The 20980-nt window shown below is 48.5% G+C and overlaps 1 protein-coding gene across 7 annotated transcripts in view; it reads right to left on the reverse strand.

Annotated features, from left to right (window-relative positions):
• Positions 1-20980, reverse strand: part of PPP6R3 (protein phosphatase 6 regulatory subunit 3) — a 136407-nt gene that overhangs the window by 48020 nt on the left and 67407 nt on the right. For all 7 annotated transcript variants that reach the window (XM_056526731.1, XM_056526732.1, XM_056526730.1 and 4 more), the window contains 5 exons: positions 10911-11057; positions 10763-10827; positions 2591-2706; positions 2128-2213; positions 389-475 (listed from right to left, as the gene is read on the reverse strand). In XM_056526731.1, the coding sequence (XP_056382706.1) occupies positions 389-475; positions 2128-2213; positions 2591-2706; positions 10763-10827; positions 10911-11057 (501 nt within the window). The remainder of the gene's footprint in view (positions 1-388; positions 476-2127; positions 2214-2590; positions 2707-10762; positions 10828-10910; positions 11058-20980) is intronic.

Here is a 20980-nt window from a genome sequence, read left to right on the forward strand (position 1 = left end):
ACATCGCTACAGACTAAGTGTTTGTAATTCACTACAGAAGATAGGTTGCTGTGGCCTAGCTGCAACCCCGAAATGCAAGATGTGGGACCATACATGTCACTCAGCATCATCCACAGACACATTGTGTACAGGTTGAAATACTTGGATGGCCAAGTAAATGGGAAAGAATTAAATCGTACAATGTTGTAGAGTATCATGAAATGGTTTGGCTACTTCCTTGATGTAGAGCAATACATGAATTTCTACTAGCACTAAACTTGGGGATGGTACTGACCTACTGTAGCAAAATATAAAATACACACTCTTTCAGGGGATACCCTCAGCTGTGTATTTGAAGCAAATACAGGGGAAGAGTCTAAAATTCATGAAACGTAACATCTGTGCTAACCTGCTGTATGGAAGAATCTTGTGAGAATCCTGGATCCTTAAACTCTATTTCATCATCACTAGAGGAGTGGATGTGCCGCGTTGTTACCTAACGGGGAGAACAAAAAGCACAGAAGCCATAAGGTAACATTCACACAGATTTGTGGGGTTTGCCAACATGCTAACTACACTAAGATGTCCCACATAGTCGTGTATTCACAAATGTTATTATGCTGCACCTGCACAGAAAGATATCATTATGGCTATTGAGGGCAGAGTTACAGCTTGGGAAGATTTAACACATAATATTCACCTCTCCTGGCAGTACATAATGCCCTGGATAGAAACATTCAAGGCGTATCTATTCTACTTGAAGAGTGCAAGGTGTGTGGAGAATTTTTAGCCATTTAGCACTTCACTGGGAATTATGGGAAGAATATGCAAAGCAGCTCCTTCATTTGCCACCTGACCAAGCAACATATTAACAAGCTGCTCTGCATAAACTTTCTTAATAGAAAAGAAAATAGTGTCCATTTAAATAGATATCTATGAAGGTTCTTTATCATATGAAAGTTAACTTAAGTTCTTTTATTGATAACAATGTCTAAAATACTTCAATATAACATTTTCACAATTTATAATTTTTTTTCTGACTTTATGGCCACTAAGGGGGTTCTACCTCCTAGTGCTGGCAGCATTCAGAGTTTGCATGAGACCAGAAATTGAATATATTGTCTATATTTATGACATAATTTGAACGTGGGCGCGGGATCCTCTCTGGCGGAAGCGTTCAGCGCAGGATGCCGACGCTTCCGCCAGGAGGGAATTTGAAATTTTGATCTAAAGTGCCCACTGCGCTATTATGCGCCACGGCCACTGACTCTTTCAAAGATCAGCGGGCCCCCTCACAGGCGGTCTGTCCGCCCCCGAAGCGCTCGTTCCCCTCGGTCCTGCGACGTGCACTAAATGAGCGGGTGCCAGAACTAGAAGAAATGCGGCGCAATGCTCTGCCTTACGCCGCAGGACCAAGGGGAGCGGGCGCTTGTTATGAACACTCCCTGAAGTAGGCGAAGAGAGGGGAGAGGTGGACTGGAGCAGGGAGCCGGCTCCGGGAAACATCAGAGCCAGAGGATGCAGTTTCTGCGCTTTCCCCTGGCTCTGATTGCAGAGAGGAGCCGGCCTGAAACTGCAGGGGGAGCGGGGATGAGGAGTGTCATCCTGCTCTTCCCTGACAGAGCGGAGCCGTGGGCTCTGTAATTCATTCATGGGTGGGGGGGGAGGGGCCCCACCGGTATAGCGGTATGGGGCAAAATTCATAGTCTGAGAACAGAAAAAAAAAACGGTATCCTATATGAACCGGTATACTGCCCAGCCGTACCCTAGACACATTATTGGTGGTCTTCTAGTTTTGATCTTCAGTGAATGAGGCTGAAAGCAGTTGGCTGTTCACTGCAGGTGGGCTCCGGTTCACCAGACAAGCCTACCAACGACCATCAATCATTTTTGCCCAAGAAACCCCATTAAGTATGTGCTGACATCCTTGTTAACATAAGGTTATCTGGAGAGTGGAGGATAAGAACATCCAGGTAACAAAATACTAAGTCTGGCTAGTTTGCTGTTTTGTGAAAGTATTTAGGCAAAGTAAAATATCCAACATTTTCCCATTTGTATGTTTTCCTGTATTTGCATGAAGCCCTAACACATCTGCACATAAGATCTATTTTGTGGAAATCCTGTTATAAAAACCATGCAGAAACTTACTAGGTCTACAGTGTTCCTCTTGTTTGTTTCTCCTAAGGAGCTTGTACAGAAAGTCTCCCATTTTTCCTGAGCTTCAGTTGGCAGTTCTGTAAGGTAGAGGAAAGGGATAAATCTCCCATGTCATCACATGAAAAGAAAAGCAAATACCAAGTGAATAACTGAACATCGGAATCTTGTACATTGTAAGCCCTCATGGGCAGGGTCCTCTCAGCCCCCTCTGCAGCAGTCTGTTTTCATTTATTGTTATAATCTTTGCTTTTTTGCTAGGTTATTTATTTTAGCCCTGCAATTAGTTACTCTTTATTATAAACAATAAGGATAATATGTTAAAATGTCCACAACAACTCAAATGAATTGGATAGTATAGAATTTGCATAGTCCACATATTAAGCGTCTCTACATAGGAGTTCAGAATTCTATAAAATATGCTAACAAGGGCCAACATAAGTAGGTAGGGATATACCTTTAATAAGTTGTTGTGCTAATGTACTGTTTGGCCCCTTTTCAATGCTGTGGACTATACAATTTGCGATTCTTGTCAAGTGTCCCATGTATCCGTACCGCTGTCCTCCTTCTGACCTAATGGGAAACAAAAACATTCTGCTGGATCCACTTCTGGCTTTCGCTCAAAAACTGCAGTGGCAATAAAAATAAATAATAAAAGAAAAACACAAGAAAACAAACAAACAAAAAAAAATAAAAAATAAAACTGCCAAGTGAAAACCCAGCCTTACACAGGTAAAAAATCTTTTACATTCATTCAGAGTTTGTCCTAGTCATATGACACACTGCCGGTCAGCTTATCACCGGCTGAAGCGGGGGTATAGCAGTGACCAGCAACTAGCTGAGCACAGTATGATTGATCCAGCAGAAGGCAAGTCATAGATTTGTATTTCTACAGACCAGGCATATAGGAGGAAAAAAAAAAAAAAAAAAAAACGTTCAAGTTCTTCTTTAAAAGGGCACTGTAAGATACAAAAAGTTTTTATATGTTGTACATCTTGGCAAAACATTAACCAATATAAAAGTATCCAACAAAAGGCAATAACCTGGCACCAAAGACCATTTAAATATAAAGCTTCGATACAGCAAACACTCCTCTACGGTTTCACTTGCAGAAATATTCTCTATGAGGTGCTTACGTAAGAAGTATGCACATGATCCACACATAAGTGGTACAGCACAAAAGCACGTTAGGCCCAGACTAAGTGAAAGCCATGTGTTAGAGCCGCTACCTGTTACTCGCCCACGGATCCCTCTGCTCTCCTGCTGCTGTTTCAATGAAATTGTTAAGTAATAAACATTTTATATTCTTAAAAGAAGTTGTCCGGTGAAGTGCTTTGTGCTGTACCACTTATGTGAGGAAATTTCTAACATAATTCATAAGAAGATTTTATTTCCTTTTTTATAAGCCATGACTTCTATAAAAACAACAATACTGGCACAATTGCTACAAAGTTATCAGGATCACTGGGCTGTGGTACCTCTATCACAGCGGGGGACCAAAGTATTAAACGTGCAGATCCGGCGGTGCTGAGAACCAGAAAGAACTTTGTCACTAAATACAAATAGCATAGAAGGGACATGGTTACCCGCACTCACCGCTAGGCTTCAGCCAGCCAACTCCTTTGCTTCAACTGCTCACACGGTTGTCACCGGTTCCAGACACAATGCAGGGCGCTCAGAGGCCTCTGCATAGTGTCTGCTTCAATTGCTCACATGGATGTCACCGGTTCCAGAGGAGTCGGCTGGCTTAAGTCTAGCGGTGAGTGCGGGTAACTGTGTCTCTTCTATGCTATATGATTTCTATAAATCATTGCTTTGTCCAAGCTGAAGCACAGCTTCACAGGACAGGAGAGCACAGAGGAGTACTAGCCCACCCTCACTTACTGGACTTTGTCCATGCCTGTGCTTCAGCTTGGACAAAGCAATGATTTCTATAAAAAGGAAATCAAATTCATATTAAGTATACTAGAAAGGTTAATGTTTTGCCAAGATGTCCAACATATAAAAGGAGATTTTTGTTTACTTACCGTAAAATCTCTTTCTCGAAGGATCCATTGGGGGAGACAGACCGTGGGTGTATGCTGCTGTCTCTAGGAGGTGTGATACTATGGTAATTAAAAAAAATAAAAAAAAAAGTCAGCTCCTCCCAGCAGGATATACCCACCTTCAGGCTCTAAGCTAGTCAGTTTAAGTTCCAGAGCAATAGGAAGAGACCAACAGGTCAAAGAAAAACCCCAAACTGTCCGAGAACCAAAAGAAAAATACATAACTGAACACCCCCTCGGACAGAGAACCAAATGAAAATCCCAAAAAGGGCGGGAGCTGTGTCCCCCAATGGATCCTTCGAGAAAAAGATTTTCCGGTAAATAAACTAAAATATCCTTTTCTCTATCGGCTCCATTGGGGGACACAAACCGTGGGACGTACCAAAGCCGTCCCTTGGGTGGGCAGATAAATAATCAGGCGGACGGCCGATCCACTGCCGCCTGCAACACTTTACGACCCAGACTAGCATCATCCGATGCGAAAGTATGAACTCTGTAAAACCTCGAGAAAGTGCGCAAAGACGACCAAGTAGCCGCCTTGCAAATCTGCGAGGCCGAGGCTCTATTCTGGAGAGCCCAGGATGCCCCAACAGAACAGGTAGAATGAGTCACAACCCTGAAAGGAGGAATCTTCCCCTTACAGCGATAGGCTTCCGAAATGGCCGACCGAATCCACTGAGAAATGGTGGCCTTGGAAGCAGGTTGTCCCTAGCGACGACCTTCCGTAAGGACGAAAAAAGGAATCACACTGACGAAACGAAGAAGTGATGGAGAGATAAGACCGAACAGCCCGAACTACATCCAGCTTGTGTAATAAGCGCTCCTTAGGATGAGAAGGAGCAGGACAAAAGGATGGGAGGACAATGTCCTCATTGAGATGAAAGGCCGAGACCACCTTACGCAAAAAGGAAGGATCTGGCCAGAAAACTACCTTGTCCTGGTGGATCACCAGAAACGGAGAACGGCAGGAAAGAGCTGCCAGTTCAGACACCCTCTGGATGGAGGTGATCGCAACAAGAAACGCCACTTTCCAAGAAAGGAGGTGGAGAGACACTTCTCTAAGGGGTTCAAAGGGTGCACCCTGGAGGGCACTCAGAACCAAATGCAAGTCCCAAGGGGGAGAGGGTGACAGATAAGGAGGAACAGCGTGCGCCACTCCTTGCAGGAAGGTCCGGACATGAGAATTAGAAGCCAGGGGCCGCTGGAAAAGAACAGCAAGGGCCGAAACCTGACCTTTAAGGGAACTGAGAGACAACTCCAGTTCCAACCCGGACTGCAAAAAGGAGAGAAGACGGGGAACCGAGAAGGTTACCGGGGAGAAATCCTGAGCTTCACACCAACGAAAATAAGACCGCCAAGTACGGTGGTAAATTCTTGCGGAGGAGGGCTTACGAGCCTTGAGCATGGTGTGAAAGACTTGGGAAGAGAACCGCCACGCCGTCAAATGCAGCGACTGTAAATTGGGGTGGCAAAGAGGACCCTGAGAGAGTAGGTCCGGGCGGAGCAGAAGATGCAGAGGAGCGTAGTTCACGAGCCTGACTACGTCGGCATACCACGACCTTCGGGGCCAATCTGGAGCTACCAGAATGGCGGGGACGTCCTCTGCCTTGAGCTTCCTCAGCACCCTGGGAAGGAGCGGAATAGGAGGGAACAGATAGGGTAGGGCAAACCCCGCCCAAGGAATCACTAGGGCGTCCACGGCCAGAGCCTGAGGGTCCTGGGACTTTGACACAAACGGAAGGAAGGATCTTCCGATTGTGCCGGGACGCGAAGAGGTTCATGTCCGGAATGCCCCAGAGGTTGCAGAGCTGCGCGAAGACCTACGGATGAAGAGACCACTCGCCGGGGTCGGGTGAGGACTGACTGAGGAAGTCCCCTTCCCAGTTGAGCACTCCTGGAATGTGAACCGCCGAAATGGCCGGAACCTTGTTCTCCGCCCAGGTGAGAATCTTGGTCACCTCGGCCATGGCTGCCGAGCTGCGAGTGCCGCCCTGTCGATTTATGTACGCCGTGGCGTTGTCCGACTGAACACTGACAGGACGGGACTCCCAATGAAGACAAAAGACCAGAGTCCCTGAACCGTCCAATCCCCGAACACGCCGCCCCAGCCCGACAAGCTGGCATTCGTTGTAACAACCTGCCAGTGAAGGGGAAGAAACGACTGCCCTTGGAGAAGAAGGGGGGAGCGGAGCCACCAGAGCAGAGACTGACGGACCCTGCGAGGGAGAACAATCTGACGATCGAGGGACAGAGGAGACCTGTTCTATCGAGAGAGAAATCGCCAGTTGAAGGGGACGGTAATGAAACTTGGCAAAGGGTACAGCCTCCATAGTTGCCACCACACGACCCAGGACTTCCATACAAGTACGGATGGAGACTGATACCTGGGTCAGAAGGGAGCGGGACCCCCGACCGAAGCGCCAGACGTTTGTCCGGCGGAAGACAAATTCGGGCAGAGGCCATGTCGAATCAAAGTCCCAGAAAGGTTAGAGACTGGGTAGGACAGAGAACTGACTTGTCCCTGTTGGACCATCCACCAGAAGCGAGTCAGAGTGTGGAGAGTGACGTCCAGATTCTCCAGAGTCTGGGCTCTGGTTGGAGCCTTGATGAGAAGGTCGTCCAGATATGGTATCACCGAGATTCCCCTCGACCGTAATAGGCCCATCATTGGCGCAAGGATCTTTGTAAAGACCCGAGGAGCCGTGGCTAGACCAAAGGGGAGGGCTACGAATTTAAAGTGCCCCTCCGGAACCGCAAAGCAGAGGTACCGATGATGGCCCGGAAATATTGGCACATGGAGGTAGGCATCCTTAATGTCCACCGATGAAAGGAACTCTCCTTGTTCCAGGGACGCCACCACCGAACGGAGAGATTCCATTCTGAAGTGGCGGATGAGAAGGTGACTGTTGAGCAGCTTTAGGTCTAGGATTGGTCGCACAGAACCGTCCTTTCTGGGAAACACAAAAAGATTTGAATAAAAACCCAGAAAACATTCCCCTGGAGGAACGGGTGACGATAACCCCCTGGAGAAGCAGACTGGAGAGCCGCTCGAAACTGCTTCGCCAGAGGAGGAGACCAGGGGGCCCGGGATTGAAAAAAGCGATCCGGTGAATTCGATCCGGTAACCGTTGGACACCACGTCCCTGACCCAAGAGTCCTGAATGTGTGAGGTCCAGATGTCTCGGAAAAACAAGAGATGACCTCCCACCCGAAAAGAAACCGCGGGTTCATGCAGAAGTGGGTTTGCGGTTGCCCATTTTGGGCACAAAACGGCCGGACCGGTTGGAGTTCTACTTCCAAGACGGGCATGCCTGGAACGAGGGAGCCTTCTTGTCCCAAGAGGGCGCCTGCCCGGACCCTTTACTGGGGCCAGAGGTCCGAAAGGACCGAAAGGAAAAGTACTTATTTTGAGGTAACAAGGAACTCTTACCTCCCGTTGTCTCAGAGATAATCTCATCAAGGCGTTTGCCAAAAAGACGGCCACCCGTAAAGGGAAGCTCAGTGAGAGACCTTTTGGAAGCTGCATCTGCATTCCAAGCTTTAAGCCACATAGAGCGGCGGAGAGCCGCTAGGTGACCCACAGCAAAGGCAGAACAACGGGCTGACTGCATGGAAGCTGCGCACAGAAAGTCCCCAGCTTTAGCACATTGGAGAGTCAGAGCAGATAGATCCTCCTCTGGGGGGATCCCGCTAAGATATCCTGATGGAGCTTTTGGCACCACTCCGACAGGGCCTTGGACACCCATGTCGAGGCGAAGATGGGAAGAAGAGAAGAGCCAGCTGCTTCAGACGCGAACTTCGCTAAAGATTCTACCTTCTTGTCCGTGGGATTGAAGGCAGCAGCATCTGCCAGAGGCAGTGTAGTCGCCTTAGAGGTACAGGAGATTGGTGGATCCACTGAGGGAGGGGAAACCACCTTAGCGACAAAGTCCTTGTCAAATGGATAACGTTCTTGAATTGTCTTGATTCCCGGGAACCTCTTGTCTGGATGTTTCCATGCGGATTCCAGAATGTCGTCAAAGTCAGCATGAGAGCTGAACCTTTGAGGTGCTGGCTTAGAACGATGAAGGGATACTCCTGGATTGCCATTCGAAGATCCTAGGTCCTCCAAGTGAAAGGTGTCTCTTATGGCTGTCAACAATGAGTTCACCGTTGCAATTAAGTCTGAGCGGTCCTCTGAGTCAGAAGCCTCGTCCACCAGTTCACCAGGGGAATGTGAATGAGTAGAGGCAGTCCTGGAGGGGGGCGACTCAGACCAGGTACGCGGCTCTGGCGTGACAGAGCGTCGACTCCGAAAACGTCCTCTGGAGGAGCAACGTTTGTGCCCAGATGATGGGGGGGGGGGACGCCCACATCTATCTGAAGACTCAATGGAAGAGTCAGACGAGGCACCCCTAGCACGCTTGTGAGAGCATGAAGTATGAGGAGATGAGGAGCGAGCCCTCTGAGGTCCTGCGCAGGGAAGACCCCTTCAAGGCGGACACCACTTCCCGGGAGGCCTCAGCCACCGAACGGGAGACTTGGGTCAAGTCAGCCATATACTGGGTCAGGTAAGAAACCCAGGCTGGAGGAGCGGCTGAACCCACCGGGCCCGAAGGGGCATCAGGGGGAGCAGTGGAGCAGGCAGGGCAAGTGGGCTCAGCAGAGCCAGACATCTTTGTATTACAGTGCTTACAGATATAATAAGTCACTGAAGTTCCAGGTTTCTGTTTAGAGGGAGCCCTGGGTACGGACATAATGTGGGAAAAAAGGAGACAGGAACTTTCTCACCCTAGTCTGTGTCCCCTGTCAGCTGCAGTGAGGAGAACTCGCTCTGTGCAGAGTGACTGAAGCGGCCAGCCAATAGGAAGGGAGGGGCGTGCCTGAAGCAAGGCACACAGTAACAGACCCCTTCACACTGAAAATTGCGCCAATGGCGCTGATTGGAGGCTGCTTTGCGCCTCTGAGAGCTCCCAGCCCTGTGGGCGGAGCTACAGACCGGCCGAGAAGAACTGTCATGGCGCCCGCTCCTTGTCCCGAGCGCCATGTCTAGCTGCATATGCGCTCGGGGGAATAGAGCGGGCGGCCTAAACGTCAGCAGAGACGGCCGGCGAAAGTGAAAGTAAGCCGGCGCTGAAGCGCCCGGCTCGTAGCAGCGCCGCGGCTTGTCAGACGCGTATAAGGCGCTGCCGGCAAAACGAAAGTAAGCCGGTGCTGAGAGCGCCCGGCCCAAAAACAGCGCCGCGGCCGACAGCCGCATATAAGGCGCTAAACGTAGTTGCACCAAAACACACACACCATAAATAAAAGTGCCCCATAATACATGCCCCATAAAGTAATGTGCCCCATAATACATGCCCCCTCAGGTGCCACTGCTCCCCCAGAATAAAGTGCAGCCCTTGTATAAGCCAGCCCCATAACTTGAAGGTGGGCCAAAAACAGGGGGTCTCCAGAGGTTGCGAGTGCGTACCTATGGAGAAAAAGGGGGGTACTTACCTAATGGAGTCTACAGTGAAGTCATCAGTCAGCTTTTTGTCCCTGCATCACGCCTAGCTGCTATGCGCGAGCGAGGCAAGCAGAGAAATAGGGGGACGTGGACCCATGAGGTACCAACCCAGACGCTGACCGTTGGCGAGGGGGGGTGAACAGCGCATATACGCAATGTCTGTGCCCCCTTACTAGCAATGGGGAAACAGGGAACCGGAGACCCTGAGCCCCCACATGAAAACAGAAAAGAAAAAAGGAATAAAAAAATAAAACCGAACACGTCCCTATACTAGGAAAAAAAAAAATCTGAAGACCTGGTCTGGAGAACCCAGACCATGTCCACCTCCTTTAGACACTAAGCTTAAACTGACTAGCTCAGAGCCTGAAGGCGGGTATATCCTGCTGGGAGGAGCTGACTTTTTTTTTTTTTTTTTATTACCATAGTGTCACACCTCCTAGAGACAGCAGCATACACCCACGGTCTGTGTTCCCCCAATGGAGCCGATTGAGAAAAAAAGTTTTTGTATCTGACAATGCCCATTTAAGTCTTAAAGGCTGTGTTCATAAAGGCTTGTGAACGCATGCAGCTGAAACCATGCCACTGTGCATTCACCAAAAGCTGCATGATGTTGCCAATAATGCTGGCACATTGCTTAGCCATTGATAAACACATGGGCATGGTTTTGCCTGCTTGTATTCACCAGCATATGAAAATGCAGCCTATGGATGGTTTCAAATATTGTCAGCGGCTGTTTTTGCAGCATTTTAGAATTGTAATTTTTCCTCTTTTCAGTTCAAATACAGTAAAGCCACACATAACTATAATACAAATTCTGCATAGACAACCACTTGCCACTTTTTTTTTGGGGGGGGGGGGCTGGGGAGGGGTTCAGTGGGGTTTATCAAAACACAGCAGGTGCATTCTAATAGTGGTAATTTTACCCTACGCTTCTGTGTGGGAAAAAAAATAAAATGTATGTACAGTAGGCTTCACAGCTGTGTTACCAACAGCACATACACACATTATTATTATTATTATTATTAATATATTATATATATATATATATATATATATATATATATATATATATATATATACTCTCCCTAACCGTACTTACTGTCTCTTTTCATTCAAGGACCATGCTTCAAGTATTCTGTCTATTAAGTGGCATTTTAAAAAAAGCTGCAAGAGAAGTGAAAGAAAAATAAGAACACACTTAGGATGCACAGGGAACAAACAGTACATCAGCCATAATATGGACATACATGTTTTAATAAGATGTGGTCTCCTGCAGCATTCTGCTCACTGATTGTGCTGTCTGTATTCTCACCAGGACTAGCAAGAATCAAAGCAATGCAGATTTCCACTTGTGTGTGAAGAAAATTGTTCCATGTGTATTTGAAAAACATATCCTATGGAGAAAGGAAAATATTAAATACCAAAGAGAATTATATGCAGTTTGTGTGTGGGCAAATCTCTACACTGCTCAAAAAAATAAAAAAAGGGAACACTAACACATCCTAGATCTAAATGAATCAATTAACTAATCGTATGAAATACTTTAGTCTTTACATAGTTGAATGTGCTGACAACAAAATCACACAAAAATTATCAATGGAAATCAAATTTATCAACCCATGGAGGTCTGGATATGGAGTCACACTCAAAATCAGAGTGGAAAAGGGGATTATTTTTGTACTCCCCGTAAAAGCTCTTTTTTTCGCCTTCATTGGGGAACACCTTACTGATGTGTATATGCTCTTGTCATTAGGAGGCACTGACACTAGGAAAAAACGTTGGCTCCTCCCTGGCAGGATATACCCGCCCTCCTGCAGTGAGGTAACGAGTTTTGTCACAAAGCAGTAGGAGTAGCCAACAAGGAAATACGTCCAAAGGACCCTAGAAAGGAATCCCGGATAACAACAAAAAAAACGGAAAAAACAGACCGGAAAAAAATAAAGAAATGGGTGGGTGCGGTGTCCCCCAATGAAGGCTACGAGAACGGTGAGTACAAAAAAAAAAAAAATCTCCTTTTCTCGGTCACTCTTCATTGGGGGACACCTTACTGATGGGACGTACCAAAGCAGTCCCCAAGGGTGGGAAAAAACAACCAGAGAAAAGGAATCAATCCTGAGTCTGAACTCACGATTCCACAAGGCCTGCAGATGAGCCCCCAAGGCTGAGACCAACTAGGCCCAGAAATTAAGCTCCCGGAAGATCTCCCGGCAAAGGAGATGGACCAGGACACCAAGGAAGGGTCTGTATGACCTCTGGATCATACAGAGAGACAAGGACCCAAGGAAAAAATGAAGATTGACTTCTGCTATGGAGAGGTCCAGAGGATGAGAGCAAGGACCTGAACAGCTGCAGACTGAAAAGCCCCTGTCCCAGGGGCCTGCCATGAGCATCCAGAAGGCGGCAATAGCCCAACTGGTGGAATGTGGAGAACCTGAACGCCCTCCAACCCGGGAGGACATTGACCATGAAGGAAGAAGGAGCAGCCAACACCCTGAAAAAGAGGGGGGGGGGGGGATATCAGAGAAACAGACAATGAAACTGAAGATGTAGAGTTTGCTTGGAAGACGAAACCCCTGAAGAGTAAGGTAAACAGACGTCCGTAAGAGTCTCCGAGCGACAAACTTCTATGAAGAAGTGAAGGGGAACAGAACAGAAAAAACCTGCCCTGACTAAAGGGAACGTGGATAAGCCTTGGCCGGATCACTGCCAAAGCCCAAGACCTGAACCATCACCAAGGCCCAGGGGACCGGGGGAGCCTCCTGAAAGGAAGGCATGCCACAGCTTCCTAGAACAGAGTCCCAGCCAAGGGGACCAAATATTCATAGACCCCAGGCGTTCGAGCGGACCAGAGCACTCCGGAAATGAGAACCCAGCTGGGATCCTCAGGATCTGGGCACAGGAAGGATGACTCTAGAAGACTATGGAGTCAGTGAAGTACAACTGAGAGACAAAAGGGAAGGTAGAGCACACTCCCCCACAGGGGAGAGAACTAAGGCTGCGTAAGCAGCAATAGACAACCAAAAGCAGAAAGAGAGCAAGGCTGCGAAGGTTGACAGCGAGCACACAAGCCTAGACAGGAAAAGGCTGTGTTGAATGCTCCCAGCAAAATGCAAGGACCCCATCAGATACTTCAGCTATATAGTGGGCACAGCGAGATGGAATCATCCAGGTGACAGGAAAAAACTGAAGAAAATAGTCCCTCCTCCAGGAGAGGGAAAATAAAGGCGGTCGAGAGGAAATCTCAAGCAAAGACCCATGCCAAGCACCCAGATTCCCACATCCCTGTGGAAAGGGGATTGGCAAAACATGCCAGGCGCAGTAGGAACAGGGAAATGCTGCCCCACAGCCACATAACAAGTACTGGGCGAACGGGGCCCCCAGAGGTAACCATTGCTGCATGGAAGAGCCACCTTGTGTCCCAAGAGGGATCAGAATCCTCTAGGCAAGAACCGGGCAAAAAATACCAGACGTGTTGAGAGCCACTCCAGACAGAGACAAGGGGAAGCCCGAGTCACCCCGGACAGAAAACCCCGGAAGGAACAGGGAGGGGCTGAACTGACCGTCTCCCTGGCAGGCCCCATTGTCAGAACAGAAGCGCTCAACCACTGCAGAGCTGCGGAAATTCACCGGAAGCTCCAAGGCATACCCCACCGAACAAAAGGGAAGGTGGGCACTACACCTACATAGTGGTCTGAGCACCTGTAGGAACACAGACCTGGGTACCCCACGACAGCCGTGGGGCAACAAAACTGCAGACATGAAAGAAAACTGAAGAAAACACAAGGGACCATCAGGAAGGGAGGTATGCCTCCAGAAGACAATCAGGGCAACCCAAGAAAGGAGAACAGAGTGACACTGCTCCTGCTGAAGAGACTTACAGATAGAAAAGGTCCCAAGAACTCACAGGTACATGTTCTATAGAACTGCACCTGAAAGAGAGACACTGGACTGCAGTTACGGCAGCGGCGGAAACGGGGAGGCAACCAGGTGGGTCGGAACACCATGCAGACACAGTCCGACTATGTGGGAAAGGGACCGTGGCTACACCGGGACCTGCATATGGAAACACAGTGGAGGGAGATATCAGCCCGTAGACAGAGCAGCAGGGTGAAGAGAGATAGAGCAGCCTGTAGACAGTAGCAGGCATGCAGAGAGGGACCTGGCCTAGTAGGCAACCCTGAAAACCAGCATGTGGTGCATTGCAGAAGGCTCACGGGGCAACATGGGGTGACTCACGAAAAAAAACTACATCATGGCAGTAAGAACCTGAACTACCGTCCACGGGGTGACAAGGTATGGTAGGTGACCCGAAGAAGCAGTCCGATTGAACAAGAACACCACCAGGCGATCGGTCAAAAGGGTACAGTCAGACAGGGGATAACTGTGCACCTTTGTCAAAGGTGGAAGGGCGGGGAGGCTGAGAAACCCCGCCCCCTATGAGAAAGAGTGAGGCAGAGATGCCGTGGAATGCATCCCTGCATCCCGTGTAGTGTCCGTGAGACACGCTGAATCAGGACTAAGTATACCGCACTACAACAGTAGGGTAATGGAACTCCGGTCACAAAAACAGCCGTGCGACATGTGACAGTCGGTAGAACATGTCTGGCTCACTGTATGGGTCCATAGCGGACAGCAGGTCATTCCTTCGGAAACCTTGTACAGTAGGGAGGAAACGGAAGTCCAATCGCAGATACACCAGCAATGTGATGTGTGACAGGTGGTGCAGGAAATCCTGCAGACCACCGCCTGGCCTACTGGTATTGGTCCATAGAAGGCAACAAGTCATTTCGTCGGCACCTCGCCCAGAAGTGAGGTACCGGAACTCCAGCTGCAGATACATCAGATTTGTGATGTATGACAGGCGGTGTAGGCAACCATGCAGACCACTGTCTGGCACACTGACATGGGTCCACAGAAGACAACGATGCATCCCGTCGGCACCCTGCACAGTAGTGAGGAACCTGAATCTAGTCGCCCATACATCAGCCGTGTGATGTGTGACAGGCGAAGTAGGGAACCAGGCAAACCACTGTCTGGCTAAGGCTGGGTTCACACCACGTTTTTCAAATACGGTAACCGTATACGGTTTTCCGCTGAAAAACTTATACGACCGTTTCCGAAACCGTATGCATAGAGAATGCATTGTAAACCATATTCCAAATGTTGTGCACGGTTGCATCCGTTTTGCCTCGGATACGGTTTTGCCGACTTTTCAACCGTAGGCAAAAACTCTGTCGACCACGTTTTTGCCTCCAGTTGGAAAACCGTATGCGAACCGTATGCGGTTATTTTAACATTGTTGTCTATGAGAACCGTACAGAGAATTTCAGAATACGGTTGCATACGATTTTTGCCATACGTTTAGCGGGAAAACCGTATACGGTAACCACATTTGAAAAACGTGGTGTGAACCCAGCCTTACTGGTCTGGGTTCGTAGGAGACAACGAGTCATAGGGTCCGTAGGACACATGGGTCAGTTCTCCATATACCGCACTCAGCAGTGGGGCATCAAAACTGCAGTCACAGAGACATCAGCCGCTTGACAGGTGGCAGAGGAAACCATGCAGACCACTGTCTGGCTTACTGGGATGGGTCCAGAGTATACAACGAGGCACTCTTTCGGACACCTTGCACCAGCAGTGAGGTACCAGGTGAGGTACCAGGGTGCCAGTCGCAGACACGCAGCTGAGAGATGAGTAAAAGGCGAGGCCACTGTTTGTCACAGTGATATGCGGCCCAGACAGGGACATTCCCATGGGTACCTTGCGCTGGATGTGAGGATCCGGAGCATTAGATGCCTAGCCTGCAGAGAAGGGGTCATATAACATGGCATGCCAAGAACACCCCAGGATGGGTGGTCAGGAGACATGACAGATGAGGAACCTCCAAGGAGACCTGAGTGACTGTCAGGAACGCCAAAGAGCTTTCACCAGGTTAGGAGTAACAATGCAGAAGTAAGGACGCCAGAGGGATACAGTAAGGAGCCCATGTATAGCGTATGACGGATCACCATCTTGGGTGACCCTAAGGCTGCAATAGAATAAAAGTGCAAGACAAAAATTGGACACAAGAGAGCGCCAAACTAAACCCAATGGTCAGAATGACCTTCACTTTTTCTCTAAGGCTGTATGTTAAAGTGCTAGTTTGCTTCCGGTATATGCTCTATGATCGGAGCAAAAATCAGAAATAGGGACACCTCATACTTGAAGCGGCCCACGCAATGTACGCAGAGATGGCCAACTAAGGCTGCCATAGTGCGTGACTGCCACCAGAGGGTGCTAAAAACCCAGGTAATGATGGCTGGCTTTTGTATTTTTTTAAATTTAATTTATATCATTATTATTAACTTGGTGCGTGTAGGAATAAGCGCGGGGAGCAGGCACCCTGCGCTGAAAAAAAAACCACCCCAAGCGGCAGCCCCGAGAGCAGCAACAGCGGAGCAACGCGCTGAGATGCTAAGCTGTGAGGGCTTAATTATCTCCTGCAGAAGTGCTCCTTCGGGCTCTGCCCGAGCGAGAGTGCTGACAGGAGGAGCGGTTTGTTTTTTTGCATGGGTTCGGAAATCTCACCTCACACCGCTGACACTGAGTAAAGGCAGTGGGAAGTGCCCACCTGTCGTGGAAAGGCCTGTGGCGCGTGGGAACACGACCAGGAGGGGAGGCATGACTTGGCCTCTCTGATAGAGCAGCCATACCCCCAGATGGCACGCGCTGGACGGAGAAGAAGGGCGGAGCTACCCTCTGTAGTGGAAAAAATTATCTAGAGAGGGGGCCATGTACAGCCAGGGACCCGGACCCCAGGCGACAGAGCTCCACTTCTGCACACCGCTGCCGGAATCTAACAGTGCCGGCCGTACCTGCGCTCGCACAGTGTGGTCGGCATCTGGACAGAGAATATCCTGCGAGAGGGAAGAGCAAGGCTGGTCAGAGGTGAGCCGGCATAACTCCTGTGGAGGGAGCCGCCGCAAAATGTCAGCAGCTGCCCTCCACAAAACCTAGCACATAACCCCCCCCAGGGAACCTGAGGGACCCAAACATAAAACCGTCCTAACAAAAAGACAGAGTCCCATCAGCTAGAAGGAGGGATTGAAAAGATTTTCAGATAGCCCCCTAGCCAGATAGGAGATGACGCTGGAGCTGCATGAAGGGAGAGAGGGTTAACCCCTTGCTGTCCGGACCCAAAAACCCACCCAAGCAGTAAGGACCCACATGGTAAGCCTTTGGGGGGGCTTGTGGGGTTAATATACTCACCTCCAACGCCACATACTCACCGTCAGTCTTCGACCAGCTAGTGCCTCCTGCCTTTTGTAGACATGGCGAACAGGGGTGAATGGGGGACCCGGACCCAGGGTACACCGCCAGGCTCTGGTTGTTGGCGAGGAGGGGTTAACGGGTCATTCCCATTCCAATGCACCGTGCCCCTAGCTCGCATGTGGGGGATCAGTTGGCGGCATGCTCCTGTCGCCCCACGCTAGAAAAAAAAAAAAAAAAAGGAGAGAAAAACTAAACTTTTAGCCTAAAAACTATGAAAATAACAAAGAGAAAAAAAACACAAGGTCTGGGGACCCTCCAGACCAATGTCTGGCCTCCTAACTGACACTAGCTAAAACTGGTTACCTCACTGCAGGAGGGCGGGTATATCCTGTCAGGGGAGGAGCCGACTTTTTCCTAGTGTCAGTGCCTCCTAGAGGCAAGAGCATATACCCATCAGTAAGGTGTACCCCAATGAAGAGCGACAGAGAAAACCACACTACAGGCTGATCCAACTTTGATGTAATGTCCATAAAACAAGTCAAAAGGAGGCTCAGTAGTGTCTGTGGCCTTCACGTGCCCGTATGACCTCCCTAGAATGCCTGGGCATGCTCCTGATGAGGTGGACAGTGTTGTGCACCATGGCGTTGGTGGATGTGCTCAATCGGATTCAGGTCTGGGGTATGGGCGGGCCAGTCCATAACATCAATGCCTTCCTCTTGCAGGAACTGCTGACACACTCCAGCTACATGAGGTCTAGCATTGTCTTGCATTAGGAGGAACCCAGGGCCAACCGCACCAGCATATGGTCTCACAAGGGGTCTGAGGATCTCATCTCGGTACCTAATGGCAGTCAGGCTACCTCTGGCAAGCACAGAGGGCTGTGCGGCCCCCCCAAAGAAATGCCACCCAACACCATTACTGATCCATCGCCAAACTGGTTATGCTGGAGGATGTTGCAGGCAGAAGAACGTTCTCCATGGCATCTCCAGACTGATGTCTGTCACATGTGCTCAGTGTGAACCTGCTTTCATGTGCGAAAATCACAGTGCACCAGTGGCAAATTTGCCAATCTTTGTGTTCTCAGGCAAATGTTAAATGTCCTGCACAGTGTTTGGCTGTAAGCACAACCCCCACCTTTGGACGTCGGGCCCTCATACCACAGTCATGGAGTCTGGTTCTTCCAAGTGGGTTCGGTCGGCACTTGGATCGGTGCGGGTGCCAGGGATAAGGGATCCAGTAAGAGTACAAAAGAATCCCGGCACACCAGTCTTTGATGCAAATAGTTTTCCTTTTTATTAAGGCGTAAGTTAACGCAGCACGCGTTCCGGCCTATACAGCCTTTTTCAACTGCATAATAATACATTGAACAGTGGCGCTATTTAAAGGCGCCAAATTTTACAAATATACGTCATAGCATTAATGAACGAATCCCCAGACAGAACGTGGACACCTCCCCCTGTGGCGTCATATTTCCAAGTGGAGCAACAAAGCAAAATAAACAATGCTTTTTCATGAATGAGAGCATAGTAAAGAGGAGGTGCTTCAAGTTGGGCGTTGTAGCTATAGAGAGAGAGCGAGAGAAACAAATCAGTTAATCTGTATATACAATGTAATCAGTACAATAGACTTGACAGTTCATACTCGCGATTAAGGCCGCGAGGTTCCAATGTATCGAGCTTATGTATCCAATAAGCTTCTTTTCGGGCAAGTAGTTTTTTGATATCACCACCTCGTCGTGGTGGAATCACCTCGTCAATAACCTGAAACTGCAGTTGAGAGATATTATGGCTCTGTTTGTGAAAATGATTAGGGATTGGAAAGAGGAGATTTTTGCAACGGATTGTAGATTTATGACGGTTGATGCGGTCCCCCACACGCTGGGTAGTTTCCCCAACGTATAGGAGACCGCACGGGCATTTTAGACTATGGCGTTGTTATATTGACTACATTGTATGCATATGGGAGGGGCCACAGTCGTCACTATTGGAATTTTTTGACCACCTTAATACCATCCGCCCGGAACTTAAATTTACACTGATCTATGACACAAGAAGTGTAAGCTTCTTGGACACACAGCTATTAAAAAATGAGGAAGGAGGACTCACCACAGACCTCTTCAGGAAATCGAGCGATAGGAATAGCTTGCTACACTTTTCAAGTGCCCACCCACCCTCCGTAAAAAAGTCGATTCCCCAATCACAGAGACAGCGCATCACTAGGATCGTGCAAGATCCTACGTTACGTACTAAAAGACTCCAAGAACTAGATGACAAATTCAGGGAAAGGGGTTACCCTGAAAGTACTCTTGGGACTGCATCAGAGATATGAAGTTCATCCACATGTAGAACACAACCCAAAAAAATTCCCTTTGTCCGCACCTACCACCCGCTTAGTTTTAAGGTTGACAAGATTGTCAGACAGCACTGGGACATTCTGAAGAAATCCTACCCCGGGGTGGAAGAATTTAATGACCCCCCTCATCTGTAACAAGAGAGCCCCAAACATTAAAGATAAGGTGGTACGGGCGGACGTGGGCAGCAAAATTTAAAAAAAAAGCAGACAATCTTTTCTCTGTACCCAGAAGACAGGTACATACCCCTGTTTGAACTGTGCACAGTGTTCCAATGTGATGCGGTCCAATAAAATTACTCACCCCCATTCCGGCAAAACGTTCCCGATCAATAAATTTTTTACTTGCCAATCAAAAAATGTCATATCTAATAAAATGCTCGTGCGGTCTCCTATACGTTGGGGAAACTACCCAGCGTGTGGGGGACCGCATCAACAGTCATAAATCTACAATCCGTTGCAAAAATCTCCTCTTTCCAATCCCTAATCATTTTCACAAACAGAGCCATAATATCTCTCAACTGCAGTTTCAGGTTATTGACGAGGTGATTCCACCACGACGAGGTGATATCAAAATATATGGTGATATCAAAAAACTACTTGCCCGAAAAGAAGCTTATTGGATACATAAGCTCGATACATTGAAACCTCGCGGCCTTAATCGCGAGTATGAACTGTCAAGTCTATTGTACTGATTACATTGTATATACAGATTAACTGATTTGTTTCTCTCGCTCTCTCTCTATAGCTACAACGCCCAACTTAAAGCACCTCCTCTTTACTATGCTCTCATTCATGAAAACGCATTGTTTATTTTGCTTTGTTGTTCCACGTGGGAATATGACGCCACAGGGGGAGGTGTCCACGTTCTGTCTGGGGATTCGTTGATTAATGCTATGACGTATATTTGTAAAATTTGGCGCCTTTAAATAGCGCCACTGTTCATTGTATTATTATGCAGTTGAAAAATGCTGTATAGGCCGGAATGCGTGCTGCGTTAACTTACGCCTTAAATAAAAAGGAAAACTATTTGCATCAAAGACTGGTGTGCCGGGATTCTTTTGTACTCTTAATGGAGTCTGGTTCTGACTGAGTGGACACATGCACTTGGGGCCTGCTGAAGGTCATTTTGCAGGGCTCTGGCAGTGCTCCTTCTTGCACAAAGGCGGAGGTAGAGGTCCTGCTGCTGGGTTGCTGCCCTCCTACGGCCTCCTCCACGTCTCCTGATGTACTGGCCTGTCTCCAGGTAGCGCCTCCATGCTCTGGACACTACGCTGACAAACACAGCAAACCTTCTTGCCACAGCTCACATTGATGTGCCATCCTGGATGAGCCGATCTACCTGAGCCACTTGTGTGGGTTGTAGATTGTGTCTCATTCTACCACTAGAGTGAAAGCACCACCAGCATTCAAAAGTGACCAAAACATCAGCCAGAAAGCATAGGAACTGAGTAGTGGTCTGTGGTCACCACCTGCAGAACCACTCCTTTATTGGGGGATTTGTCTTGCTAATTGCCTATAAATTCCACCTGTTGTCTGTTCCATTTGCACAACAGCATGTGAAATTGATTGTCAATCAGTGTTTCTTCCTGAGTGGACAGTGTGATTTCACAGAAGTGTGATTGACTTTGAGTTACATTGTGTTTAACCCCTTAACGACGCAGGACGTATATTTACGTCCTGCGCCGGCTCCCGCGATATGAAGCGGGATCGC

The sequence above is a fragment of the Hyla sarda genome, chromosome 6 (genome assembly GCF_029499605.1).
Source record: "Hyla sarda isolate aHylSar1 chromosome 6, aHylSar1.hap1, whole genome shotgun sequence".
In the NCBI taxonomy this organism is placed as follows: Eukaryota; Metazoa; Chordata; class Amphibia; order Anura; family Hylidae; genus Hyla; species Hyla sarda.